Genomic DNA, 14,679 nt, shown 5'->3' with positions numbered 1-14,679 from the left:
ATGTTCAGATTTCAACGTATGACACATCATTTGAACGCGTACACCCTGTACTTTCATAATCTGTACAAATCAAATACATGACAGAGGGAGACTTGTGCCACGAACTGCCGGGCTCGGTCACAAACAGGCTCGCTCACTGGTCCAGAGGGAGGAGAGGTTACTGGACAGACGGACGGCAGTACTGACCGCATGGAGTGAGGAAGACAAACGTCATTAGATTTCTTTCAAAATGTTTATTAAATCTAGAAAACACAATTTTGTTAACGGTTTCTCATAGCAACAGCAGGAAAGAGTGAGACTGAAACGAGATGGACGGGTGCTCCAGGCCAAACCGCCTGAGTTTAAAACCCAGCGCAGAGTGGGCCTGCGAACAGTGGGCCTCGCCTGGCGGACACTAGGAGAGACTAGAAGAGACCAGAAGAGGCGGTCAGCGTGGAGTGTTTGTAGTCAGACGTCTAAAAGAAATGGGACATAACAAAACATCCGACATCAGGTAGAAAAGTTGAAATTGCAAAGGTCACTCTTCAAGTCAAGGTCATTTTCCTGCCAAAACCACACCGAGTCTGCAACAGTAACGTGTGATCGGGTTGCCAAACCAGATGGGTATGTGGGCTCTGGGTTCTGTGGGGTGGAAGGGGACTGGGGTCGGGTTTGGGTTCTTAAGGGATGCAGTACAGATGTAGTCTGAGGAGGAAGTGCAAACAGTGTCTATAAGGTGTGGAGGGGATGGTTATAGAGGGGGGGGGGGGGGGGGGGGGCGGGTTGTGGGGGGTCACTCCTCAAGGTGCAGAGAGGAACTCTCTCTGGAGGGAGATCCTCATCCTCAAGGCGCCAAGAGGGGCAACTCTCTGGAGGGGGAGCCCGGCATGTCCTCAAGGCGCCGAGAGAGGCGACTCTCTGGAGGGGGAGCCCGGCATGTCCTCAAGGCGCCGAGAGAGGCGACTCTCTGGAGGGGGAGCCCGGCATGTCCTCAAGGCGCCCAGAGGAACTCTCTCTGGAGGGGGAGCCCGTCATGTCCTCAAGGCGCAGAGAGGGGCGACTCTCTGGAGGGAGAACCTCATCCTCAAGGCGCCGAGAGGAACTCTCTCTGGAGGGGGAGCCCGTCATGTCCTCAAGGCGCCGAGAGAGGCGACTCTCTGGAGGGGGAGCCCGGCATGTCCTCAAGGCGCCCAGAGGAACTCTCTCTGGAGGGGGAGCCCGTCATGTCCTCAAGGCGCAGAGAGGGGCGACTCTCTGGAGGGAGAACCTCATCCTCAAGGCGCCGAGAGGAACTCTCTCTGGAGGGGGAGCCCGTCATGTCCTCAAGGTGCCAAGAGGAACTCTCTCTGGAGGGGGAGCCAGTCATGTCCTCAAGGCGCAGAGAGGGGTGACTCTCTGGAGGGAGAACCTCATCCTCAAGGCGCCGAGAGGAACTCTCTCTGGAGGGGGAGCCCGTCATGTCCTCAAGGCGCAGAGAGGGGCGACTCTCTGGAGGGAGAACCTCATCCTCAAGGCGCCGAGAGGAACTCTCTCTGGAGGGGGAGCCCGTCATGTCCTCAAGGCGCAGAGAGGGGCGACTCTCTGGAGGGAGAACCTCATCCTCAAGGTGCCGAGAGGAACTCTCTCTGGAGGGGGAGCCCGTCATGTCCTCAAGGTGCCAAGAGGAACTCTCTCTGGAGGGGGAGCCAGTCATGTCCTCAAGGCGCCGAGAGGGGCGACTCTCTGGAGGGGGAGCCAGTCATGTCCTCAAGCCGCAGAGAGGGGCGACTCTCTGGAGGGGGAGCCCGTCATGTCCTCAAGGCGCCGAGAGGGGCGACTCTCTGGAGGGGGAGCCAGTCATGTCCTCAAGGCGCCGAGAGGGGCGACTCTCTGGAGGGGGAGCCCGTCATGTCCTCGGGGGGGAACACTGTGAGGGTGCACGCTCGGATGCCGCCCAGCGACTCGGGCAGGTCGAACACCTTGTGCCACTCGTCCTTCTCAGGGTCGTACTTCTGCACGATCTCCACCATGCAGCGGTTGTTCCAGGAGTACCCCCCCACCACGTAGATCCGGCTCTCGAACACGGCCACGCCCACGTCGCTCTGCCCGCGCAGCATGGGCGCGATGGGCGTCCACAGGTCCAGCGCCGGCGAGTAGTACTCGCAGCTCAGCACGTCGTCGTAGTCGCTGGTGCCGCGGAAGTGGTTCCCCCCGATGACGTAGAGGCGGTCGCCCACCGTGCACATGCAGTGCAGGCCGCGCACCGTCGTCATGGCCGCCTTCTGGGTCCAGCGGTCGGCGTCCGGGTCGAAGCACATCAGCTCCTTCTGGAACGTGTCGTGGGTGATTCCCCCTGAAACAACAACAACACATTAGTCCGGGCCTTCTCACGCACTGCACCTCGACTCTGGAACTCCCTCCCTCAGACCATCAGAGACTCCCCCACACTCTACCTTCAAATCCCGCCTCAAAACCCACCTGTTCTCCCTAGCCTTGAACCCTCCCTAGCCTTGAACCTTCCCCAACCTTAACCCCCCCCCTCCAACCTGTTTTGATCTTTGTTACTGTGGCTTTATGTTTTCTGTGCATCATGCTGTTTTCCCTGTTTCCCCTGTGGTCTTATGTTCCTTTTGTTTATTTGTTTTCTCCGTTTTCCCCATCTGTCAGCGACTTCGGGTTCCTGAAAAGCGCTTTATAAATGCAATGAATTATTATTATTATCTGCCAGGGGACTGAGAACAGACCTGTGCATTGACGCCTGGAGACAAACAAGTCAGTTAACCTCTGTTGTGGAATATTCAATGAGCCATGACAGTAAGCTGTAGGAATTCAGATCGAGTCAATTTGTATATAAAAATATATAGAACATAGTTTATTAATCTGTTTCCACAGAGCTCAGTTTACAATCAGACATGGTAAACCAAACGTCTGACCAGAAAGTGATCAGACATGCTTAACGTCTGACCAGAAAGTGAGAAAGAACGCTGGTCAGAACTTAGATTAAATACATAATCGAAATGACGTACGTGGAGATACCAGATATGCCAGAAAAGGTCAACAAAATATGCCCTAGTGAGACAATGAAAAACAAAAGATGGGTCTAATGGCTTTGTTATGGCTTCACACTAGAACTGGAGTAAAGGCCAAATGCCATATCTCCTAACCTTGGTCATTGTTAACAGACACTAGGGATGGGCAATTAACAATTTAACTGCCGAAGGTTAAATTCATGATATACCATCCCTTGCCAGCTCTATTTGTCTATGGAGAAGTTCCTCTTCTTTGCAGGGCTATAACTTTTTAAATTCTATTGCTAGATTGCCATTATTAGGGCCCATTCAATGTCCTATATGTATTGTTCAGGGTGTATGAACGTTAAACTTTTTCATTCACATATTCATACTAAAATATGATCTAAAGTATAAGTATGTTTTCATCTCTTTCTGCAGCTTTCTCCAGAACGTGATTTATAGCCCCAAATGCATTATATTGATGATCAAATACAGTTTGGTAGCGATCGGTGCCGGATGAAAAATTTCAAATGGACGTGCTTCTAGAAGTTTCTACGTATCATCTGATGATGACCGGATGGGCGGGGGATCGTTTATAATTCCGTGGGCAACGTTATACCATTCATCTAATGTGGGTCAAATGTTCATCATAGCAGTTAGTGTCGAACGCGGTAATACTACACGCTAAAACTCACCCCAGTCTCCGCGGGCCGTTGGGTGATCAGCGTGGGGTAGACAGTTTTCCATTATGAGATGTCGAAATACCCGGTCCATTTCCAGGTTGTATAATAGTATATACGTCCAAATAACGTTGTTTATTGAGTTAGGGCGAGCAATCTATTATCGAGTGTTTCAAGATGGAGTCGCGGGAGCTATAGAGAGTGGCCGGAAGTAATATGGGTGATCACCACTTCATCCACATGACTTCCTGTTTGGTGCTTCTGCCGATCGGCCACCAGATGGCGCTCTTGAACTGCTAGAGGATTGAGAGGAGCTCAGAACTGTGTGTGAAGGCTGCAGAGGGGAAATATGATTCCGATCACAGATTTTTGAAATATTGATATCAAAGATGAGTTACGGCATCCTAGGCAACTTGAGCATGGCTAGGAAAGACGCCTAAACACGTTTTCGGCACTTAAAGTGTTAATAGAAAAAAAATTATCGCGATCTCGATTCATAGACCTATGCAATCTCATTTCTAAGTTATGACGATTTATTTTATATAAAAATAATAATAATTTTAATATTTTTTTTTACTTTACTTTTTAAATAATTGTATTGAAAAAATAAGAATCGTGAGAGAATCGTGATCTCAATTCTTAGAGAAAAATCGTGATTCACATTTTAGCAAGAATCGCCCAGCCCTAACAGACACTGTCAGACACTGTCGTCCTATTGTCTGAGCTGTAGCTAGTATACTAGTTGATCATATTAACTAGTCAAAAGCTGTACAGAGATTTAACACAGATGGACATAGATAATATTTCTATTACACCTCCTAACAGTCCTGCAAATTTAGCATAAAACGCTGTCGATTGCAAACTGAAAGTAAATTCAACGCTATTCTGGAATCAGTTGTAGCAGATGCACATGTCTGACCTCTTTTTTATCCACTTTTTCTCCCATTTTCTATTTTTCTCCCATCCCAATTTCGTATCGTCCAATTCAACCCTCCCCTGTCTCGAACGCTGTTTCTTGCCTCCCACAAGCCGGCTGCAATGTGGACTAAGTCATACATAGCACGAGTCCCCTCCGATACTCGAGGTAACAGCAGTCGCATCTTTTCACCTGCGCGGCGCGATCTTTCAGTGTCAGGGGTCTGCACTTTGGAGGGGCGCCGCCCCCATCGCTTCCTGATTCTACTGCGCAGGCGCACCAACCGACCTGTAGGAGTCGCTGTCCACAACGCCCGATCCCCACCCATCAGTTTCCCACCCCCTAATACTGCCATGTGTGTCTGTGTGCCAATGATGTCTTTGCTGACATCCCAAATACACCTGATTTTTGGTTGACACCAGCCACAAGGAGGTGCTAATCTTAGAAGTAGGCTGTGCCTTTGACCTGTACATGGACCAGGCTTTCCGGGACAAGCATATAAAATACCAACCACTGCTCAATGTGATGGCCGGCCTTGGGTACAGGTGTAGATTTAGTGTACTTGTATTCGGAAGTCTTGGCCATGTATAAAAATGCACCATGACCGGTCTGAGAATTGCTGCAATGTCTAAGAGGAAAGCCAAACAAATTGCCAAATATTGCTCTGTCTCAGCTATTATTGGCAGCTTAGCCACGTGGAGAAGGAGGTGCTATGTGTCCCTTAAGTGTTCAGTGCTGCTTGGCCCGATACATTTGATTCCCTGTTTATGTAATATATTTTGTGGAACCAAATAAAGTATTCAAATGTGTGTGCGTGTCTGTGTGTGTATAAGCCTCCTCTCACTAGAGCTGAAGAACAGTCGCCCCCCCCCCAAGCCATCAGACTCGTCGTCAACAGAGCCCATTGACGCCCCCCTAATCCCCTCCCCCGGACTACACTTGAGAAACACTGTTGCTGAAAAAAGAAAACTGTATTGCACATTGCATTCCGCACATTGCTCAAGTTAACAGCGATAGGTTTTAATTTTATGGCCACAAACTGGGCCAGCTCATACTTGAGGGGAAGGGAACAACGTGTAGAGGTGGGAGGGGTCCTTTAAAATCTGAGGACGGTGGACTGCGGGGTCCCTCAGGGCAGTGTGCTAGGGCCCTTGTTCTTCCTCCTATATAAAAATGACATGCAGTCAGCCTTAGGCTTGGGCGGTATGACGGTATTACAGTATACCAGGGTATTTCGAAATCCCGTCGGTATGATTTTCAATACCGTGACGTCACAGACTGTGCGCCAAATCACAGATGCGTTGCTTGTAGTGCACAGCACGTGCCAGCAGAGGGCAGGGCAGAGCAGTCTGTCTTTCCCTCTCTCAGTCAGAGCTCAGCAGAGCCACGCGCGTGTTCATGTGGGTCTTTCATCTCGCATGTGTGTTAATCTGCACGACAAATAAAGACTTATCTTCTATATAATGCGGTTATGGACCGGTGGCCGTCCGTTTATTAAGGTTGAATGGATGGACCATGGGTCCACTTCCAGACATTGGATGATTGAGGAATCGGGAAACTGAGCGTTTTTCTAACATTTTTAAATGGATTTGTGCATGAATGTGGACTCTGGGACACGTTGTTTGGGTACCGGTAAGTAAGTTATGTTATGGTTAAGCGTATGGAAGATAAACGTACGAGTTATGAATGCCGGGAGTGTATGTTTGGTAAAGCGTTCCAGTTCAACTGTGTGTGTGTGCGTATTGGCTTCGGTGATTCACTGTCTACAGGGGTTTAACGGCTTAAGCTGGGTTTCGATTATCACTTAATCAATGCAGAATACATTTTGTGCGTCTGTATGTGTAGTTGTGTACTACTGTCGTGAGTTTGTGAGTCACATTGGTCTAATTTCAGCCTCCGTTATACGTTATTTGTTCCGTATGACTCGTTTCATATGTGTGTCTCGAATGTGCGCACTGATTTGTCTACGTTGGTAACACGGGTCGCTAAGGAATTTAGGTTTGAGGTTGAAGAAAGTGCACTTTTAGGTTGAAAGAACGGCCTTAATGTCAACGTGTTTCAATATAAGCGTTATGTATGGTGATAACGAGTATATTGTTAACTTAGCTCCGCTCCGCCCACCCTGGCTTGTGGGAGGCATAGTCTAACAACGTTCGAGACAGGGGAGAATTGGACGATACGAAATTGGGGAAGGGAGAAAAATAGAAAATGGGGAGAAAAAGTAGATAAAAAAAAAAAAACTGTATATGCATATTGTATCTTAACACATTGAGTGCCAGCGACGCCATATCTCGTTTTATCAGCCCCCCCCATTGAGTGCAGACGACGCGAAATGTCGTTTGTTTGCCGTATTTTTATTGGCGATTTGAATTCATATTTCATCAATCGAGCCATGGGTTAGTGCTGCAGAGTCTCTCTGAGCTCAATTGGGAAGATACCGCCCCCTATCGTCTCTCCCTGTATAACTGCACCCCATCAGCTCAGACTGTTACAGGGGGGGTGGCCAGTTTCCTCATTTTATTTTTCCGTCAAGCCAACTGAAGAGACCAAGTGATCGCCGGCCATCAGAACAGCGACGATTATGTATTTACAGTACCAACACTAATCAATAAGCGTGATCGATATTTGGAATGGCGATCAGGAATTGGAATAATCTTTTTGGATAACATCTGATCTCAGGTAAGGAATCTATTTTACCAGTCTTAGGATAATCAGACCTGTTTTCACGGAGATATCAGCGTTTGCCCTATGTGTGATGTGGCTGTTTGGCTATGATGAGGAAATAAGAGAATCGATTTCTCAGTTCGCGTCTATAAGTACACATATACTATAGATAATCTAGCGTTTATTTGAAAACTATTCATAAATAGGCCGACAAATGACAATGTGTCTAGTGTATTCGAGAATATTCCAATAAATGCAATTTATGGGGGAATCTTTAAATTTTCCGGAAATTTTCGAGAGAATGATATAAAAAGGATATGAACCGATTAAAAAACAATCCGCTTCGACAATGTTGACTGCAAACGAGTCATTGATAAGCGACGGGCAGATTAGCCATAATTTAAAACATAGATTAGGCGTTTTTAACGCTAACATTGAAGTGGATGATGGCATTCAACAGGGTAAAAATGTAAACAAGGTCGGCACTGAAACTGTTAATGTTTTATGATGTTGTTTTATGTTGATGTATGTCCTGTTTTTTAATACCAGGGACCATGATGGAAATAAGTGCTTGCATTTTATCATGTTTTTATCCTTTGGATGATGTCTCTAATCCACAATAAAATCAATCAATTGCGCATCACACAAAATACTTTTTTGGAACTGTACATAGCCATTTTGTTATTCAAATGTCATATAGTATAATATCTACATCCTTATCTGCAATGCACACTTTTTAGAACTGTATATAGTCATCTTTGTTTTATTCATCTTATTTTATTCTATGCAAAATGTTTTGTATTTTTTATTATTGGAAGCTGCTATAGTCGAGGGACCACAATAAATAGATGTTCACTCTTTGTGCTGTAAAGAACTGAAATAAGTGACAATAAAGGAATCTGAATATCTCTCCACCACTGCTGTACATGACTGTGTGTGTGTGTGTGTCTGTGTGTCTGTGTGTGTGTGTACAGTATAAGCCTCCTCTCACTATATCTCTCTCTGCTGTACATGTGTGTCTATCTGTGTGTGTGTGTGTGTATGTGTATGTGTATGTGTGTGTGTGTGTGTGTGTGTGTGTGTGTGTGTGTGTGTGTTGTATAAGCCTCCTCTCAGTATATCTCTCTCCGCTACATGAGTCTCTGTGTGTGTGTGTCTGTGTGTGTGTGTGTGTGTGTGTGTGTGTGTATAAGCCTCCTCTCACTATATCTCTCTGCTACATGAGTCTGTGTCTGTGTGTGTGTGTGTGTGTGTGTGTAGGTGTGTGTGTAGGTGTGTGTGTGTGTGTGTGTGTGTGTGTGTGCGTGTGTGTGTGTGTGTGTGTAGGTGTGTGTGTGTGTGTGTGTATAAGCCTCCTCTCACTATATCTCTCTGCTACATGAGTCTGTGTCTGTGTGTGTGTAGGTGTGTGTGTGTGTGTGTGTGTGTAGGTGTGTGTGTGTGTGTGTGTGTGTATAAGCCTCCTCTCACTATATCTCTCTCTGCTACATGAGTCTGTGTTCTTAGTCACCAGCCGGTTAAATAAAGCTGTTACTCTCAGGTCACTGGTCAGAACGCTTCCTGAGGCAGGAGTCCTCCTCCTCCTCCTCCTCCTCCCCCCTCCTCCTCTCCTCCCCCCGCCCCTCTCCTCCTCCTCCCCCTCCTCTCCTCCCCCGCCTCTCCTCCTCACTGACCTTGAGATCAGGTCATGTGTGATGTGAAACAAGACAGCATTCATACCACTGTAGTCTGAGTGAAAATAATGAGTTAGAATGTGGAGACAGACAGACACTGGAGACAGACAGACACTGGAGACAGACAGACAGACACTGAGACAGACAGACACTGGAGACAGACAGACAGACAGACACCGAGACAGACAGACAGACACTGGAGACAGACAGACATACACTGGAGACAGACAGACAGACACTGAGACAGACAGACAGATACTGGAGACAGACAGACAGACACTGGAGACATACAGACAGACAGACAGACACTGGAGACATACAGACAGACACTGGAGACATACAGACAGACAGACAGACACTGGAGACAGACAGACACTGGAGACATACAGACAGACAGACACTGGAGACATACAGACAGACAGACACTGGAGACAGACCGACAGACACTGGAGACAGACAGACACTGGGACAGACAGACAGACACTGGAGACAGACAGACAAGACACTGAAAGACACTGAGACAGACACTGAGACAGACAGACAGACAGACACTGGAGACAGACAGACAGACACTGGAGACAGACAGACACTGGGACAGGCTGAGCCAAAGAGAAAGAAAAAGAAAACAGGACATGTCTAGAGGGAACATGTCTACAGGGAAGGCTTAAAATAAAGAGGAACACAATCCCAGCATGCATCTGGGTGGGAGACAGCCCCCAGCCCCCCCCCCCCTTCAATGCAGAGCGACTAGGAGTGAAAGCAGCGCAGTAAAGATTTGTAGTTGAATAGAGCTCTCTCTCCCTCGCTCTCTCTCCTCGCTCTCTCTTCCCCCCCCCTTGCTCTCTTCCCCCGCCCCTCGCTCTCTTCCCCCCCCCCCCTCGCTCTCTCAATCTATGGCTCATGCTCCCTCTCAGAAAGTCATTAATGTGCAGCAGTTCCAGGCTGAGACCGCGAACAGAGCGGCTGATCAAAGTATCGATGAGTGATCTGAGGACCTGAGCCAGGAGACCCCAACCTGAGCCAGGGAGCCCCAACCTGAGCCAGGGAGCCCCAACCTGAGCAAGGGAGCCCCAACCTGAGCCAGGGAACCCAACCTGAGCCAGGGAACCCAACCTGAGCCAGGGAGCCCCAACCTGAGCCAGGGAACCCAACCTGAGCCAGGTACCCCAACCTGAGCCAGGGACCCCAACCTGAGCCAGGGACCCCAACCTCAGCCAGGAAGCCCCAACCTGAGCCAGGGACCCCAACGTGAGCCAGGGAGCCCCAACCTCAGCCAGGGAGCCCCAACCTGAGCCAGGGAATCCAACCTGAGCAAGGGAGCCCGAACCTGAGCCAGATAATCCCACCTGAGCCAGGGAGCCCCAATCTGAGCCCGGCAGCTCAACCTGTGCTCTACACATTTTATGTTCTTTTATCAGTTTTATTTATTCTATGTTTCTCTTACTCTGCTACTAGTTTGTGTTCTTTTGACTCCTTGCTAGCTTTAGTCTCGCCTATTTGTTCTTCTTTCTTCTTTTACTCTTGCTAGTTTTTATGTTCTTTTAAAATATAGCGCTTTGAGATTTTTGCTCCACAATTATAAAGCGCATTACAAATCAAATATATTATTATTATTATATTAGACCTGTGTCTGTAGACCTCTCTGTCTCGAGGAAGCTCAGCGGGCCATAAACATTATATAAAGGATGTAACGGAGGCCAGAGAGTCCCCCTGTCAGCCTTCCTACCGTCTCAATAAGAGAACAGGGTCACTCAGTGTCATAGATGCCGAGCTAACGGCTCCTTCCTGGTAGGGATGGGGACCGAATCCGGTGCTTTTAAGGGTATCGACCGAATCACGTCGGTACTACCGAGTATCGATTCATGAGAGATCCACCGGTGCCACATTTCCGGACTGTAAAAAATAAAGGCAGATGACGTCAACGTTTCATTTAACGCGAAACGAAACCTATGAAGTGTGCCACACGTTCACGCGCAGTCGCGCACAATACACGCTTACCTAGGATTTGACTTGATTCAACAACAAAGCAGTCGGGGCAATGGCAAGCCGAAAACGGTCGCAAGTGTGGTTACACTTTACAAAGCTAGATGCAGACAACGCTCGCTGCAATATTATATATATATTAACAAATTGTTCTAAATAAATAATGATATTAAATAATTTGAAGTTTGGACTCATTTTTAACTGAGGTAGGTAATAATAATAATACACTTTATTTGTATAGCACCTTTCATACAGAAACTGCAGACGAAGGAGGAGAACGAGATACCGATACTACAGAACAACTAGAAGAACGAGATACTGATACTACAGAACAACTAGAAGAATAAGAACGAGATACTGATACTACAGAACAACTAGAACAGAGGTGGCCAACCCGCGGCTCGCGAGCCGCATGCGGCTCTTTGCCCGTCAATGTGAGGCTCTTCCATCCTTCAAAAAAGAAAAAAAGGACATAGAATAAACATTTACAACAATTTTTTTAATGGTCCATTTGCATGTTCTTGGTATCTGAATCTAGGGACATATATGGATCAGTGTCAGAAATAGTGTGTCTGTTACTAGGCTCGAGTAAATTGTAATGAACCAAAGGAGAATATAAATTCTATTTAAAAAAAGATTTATCTTCGACTGTGAATAACACCATGCTAAAATTGACCAGACCTGAAAAATCTAAGCAAATGAATAAAGGGAAGATGATTAAACAGAAGGTTTTGTAGATACAGTACTGAATTCTGCCATCTTTTTTATAAAGTAAATTTCTCCACCATTTTATCATAATAATGCAACACCGTTTTTTGCAAGACGTTCACAGAAAGGTAGAGAAACTAACTGCGTTCTGTTTTATGGCAATAACGTTTGTGGGAGATAATCCCAAAAAATAAGAGAAATAAAAAAGTAAATCCAGAAGTCAGATGATTGACAGGGGCTGGTGTGAGCTGGGTAGGGTAGTTTTTCGAAATTTGAAAGCCCTGAGTCTCTTCCTTCAAAAGACTACACTCACTTTTGGATGTGCCACTTCCTCCTGTCAATATGCGCCGGTTTCCGACTCAATGCCCTGAGATTTCTATAATCTTATATTTCACTAATAACAGTTACAATAATTGGTAAACAAACGTAATGCTGAAAATACACTTTTACTGTATATCTCGGGCTTAAGAGGTTAACCATGTGAGGCCCAAATTAAAAAGACATTAGCAACTTCAGAGGCCAGAGGGTGGGACATATAAACACATTTACTATCAAATAGCATTGTGAGGCTGAACAACAGAACCAATTGACTATACATGTGCTTAAAGGGGAACTATCTTATAAATGGCCTTTTTCAGTGTTTACCATTGTTTCTTAGCTATGTGGACTTATATTAATAGGATCCGATCTATGTCTCTAATTCTCATATTGGCGCATTCTTCCAATTCTCCTCTCACAATATTCACCCTCACTGAACTGAGTCATCTGAAAATGTGCATATCTGTGATGTCAGAGATTTCTCAGCTGCATAATAATGTGGCAGTTGATGTGGCAGTTGGCACCAGACCACACAGTGGTTGGAGCCCAGCCTCAAAACCGCTTAAGATCTTGAGGTAGAAAAATGCGGTTTTTGAGTACTTGATTAGAAATACAAAACAATGTATTTTCTTTTTTGAAAAAAACCTAGGTGTTTCATAGACTCACAGGAATTGTGTAAAAGTGCCCAAATAGTGAAAGAAATAGTAAAATAGTTCCCCTTTAACATTTTTTAAATAAACATTCTTTTTTTAAATGGCTAAAAGTGATTTTGTAATTTTGCAACCGTGGGTCTCACAGGGTACTTTTAACCCTGTGAGGCCCAAATAAAAAAGACATTAGCAACTTCAGAGGCCAGAGGGTGAGACCTATAAACACATGAAGGGTGCCGTGACTGAAAAAAAAGGTTGAGAAACGCTGGTATATGGTGTGGCTCTTTGTGGTACCACAGTAATTTTTGTGGCTCTTAGTCTCTGACTGGTTGGCCACCCCTGAACTAGAAGAAGAAGAAGAACGAGATACTGATACTACAGAACTAGAAGAAGAAGAAGAACGAGATACTGATACTACAGAACTAGAAGAAGAGATCCTGATACTACAGAACTAGAAGGAGAGATACTGATACTACAGAACAACTAGAAGAAGAACGAGATACTGATACTACAGAACTAGAAGAAGAAGAACGAGATACTGATACTACAGAACTAGAAGAAGAGAGATACTGATACTACAGAACTAGAAGAGAGATACTGATACTACAGAACTAGAAGAAGAGAGATACTGATACTACAGAACTAGAAGAAGAGAGATACTGATACTACAGAACTAGAAGAAGAGAGATACTGATACTACAGAACTAGAAGAAGAACGAGATACTGATACTACAGAACTAGAAGAAGAAGAACGAGATACTGATACTACAGAACTAGAAGAAGAGATACTGAAACTACAGAACTAGAAGGAGAGATACTGATACTACAGAACTAGAAGAAGAAGAGATACTGATACTACAGAACTAGAAGAAGGAGAGATACTGATACTACAGAACTAGAAGAAGAGAGATACTGATACTACAGAACTAGAAGAAGGAGAGATACTGATACTACATAACTAGAAGAGAGATACTGATACTACAGAACTAGAAGAAGAGAGATACTGATACTACAGAACTAGAAGAAGAACGAGATACTGATACTACAGAACTAGAAGAAGAACGAGATACTGATACTACAGAACAACTAGAAGAAGAAGAACGAGATACTGATACTACAGAACTAGAAGAAGAGAGATACTGATACTACAGAACAACTAGAAGAAGAACGAGATACTGATACTACAGAACTAGAAGAAGAAGAGAGATACTGATACTACAGAACAACTAGAAGAAGAACGAGATACTGATACTACTAATCCTCTGAAGAAGAGGAGAACGATGAGCGGGAAGCCGGGAGGCGTGACGCTCCGTGGCCTGAGCCAGTTTGTCAGATCCGTCTCTCCACCTGACGGGATGCCTTCCGACAGCTCTGGCGAGCGCGGCCCGGGGAGAGCGTGAGGCTGATCCGGGCCGACAGGCTGGCTTGCGCTCCGGCACGGGGTCACCTTGCACAGCGAGGCTCTAACCTCTAAATGTATCGTAGTGTGGAATAGTTATATAATAGTTATTTTGCACGTTTGACAGCAATCATGAAATTGAAGGTCACTAAACCCCTTCTGGCATTATGATGACCTCACAGTGAGATCATTTCTAGACATGAAAATGTCATTGATGATGTCGTAATAATAACAACAACAACAACAACAACAACAATGCCTAACACTCAGCGGAACCTAGGATTCCAAGACAGAACTCAGAGACGACGTTCGGACACAGTCACACCACAAAGGGTTAAAGACGGACAGCACAGGTCAGATTTATTCACACAGCACATTGATAACAACCCAGTTTGACTCAAATGCTGCCCAATAGAAAGTACAAAAGTAAATACTAATAAAAATACAACACAAGGTGCACAATGTACACACACAGAAATAGTACTGCAAACAGTACTACACATACCAATACAACAGAAAAATACAATATAAAATGCAGTCAAAATAGAAGCACAGGTGTATTGCTCAACCTGAATGAAAAGCCAGATAGAAGAGATGAGTCTTTTAACAAAGACTTAACATCACTAGTGTCGGGCAGATCTAATATGTAAAGGTGAACTGTTCCACAAGCTTGGGGGCAGATCTAATATGTAAAGGTGAACTGTTCCACAGCTTGGGGC

The 14,679-nt window shown here is 45.7% G+C and overlaps 1 protein-coding gene across 4 annotated transcripts in view; it reads right to left on the bottom strand.

Moving 5' to 3' along the window:
* Positions 1-232: 232 nt before the first annotated feature.
* klhl13 (kelch-like family member 13) overlaps positions 233-14,679 on the bottom strand; it is a 94,496-nt gene continuing 80,049 nt past the window's right edge. For all 4 annotated transcript variants that reach the window (XM_084320209.1, XM_084320208.1, XM_084320210.1 and 1 more), the window contains exon 8: positions 233-2,311. In XM_084320209.1, coding sequence (XP_084176335.1) covers positions 1,824-2,311 — 488 coding nt within the window. In that variant the 3' untranslated portion in view covers positions 233-1,823. The remainder of the gene's footprint in view (positions 2,312-14,679) is intronic.

The sequence above is a fragment of the Notolepis coatsorum genome (assembly GCF_963971535.1).
Source record: "Notolepis coatsorum genome assembly, chromosome: 8".
Classification (NCBI taxonomy): domain Eukaryota; kingdom Metazoa; phylum Chordata; class Actinopteri; order Aulopiformes; family Paralepididae; genus Notolepis; species Notolepis coatsorum.
This window is presented reverse-complemented; position numbering and strand designations above follow the sequence as displayed.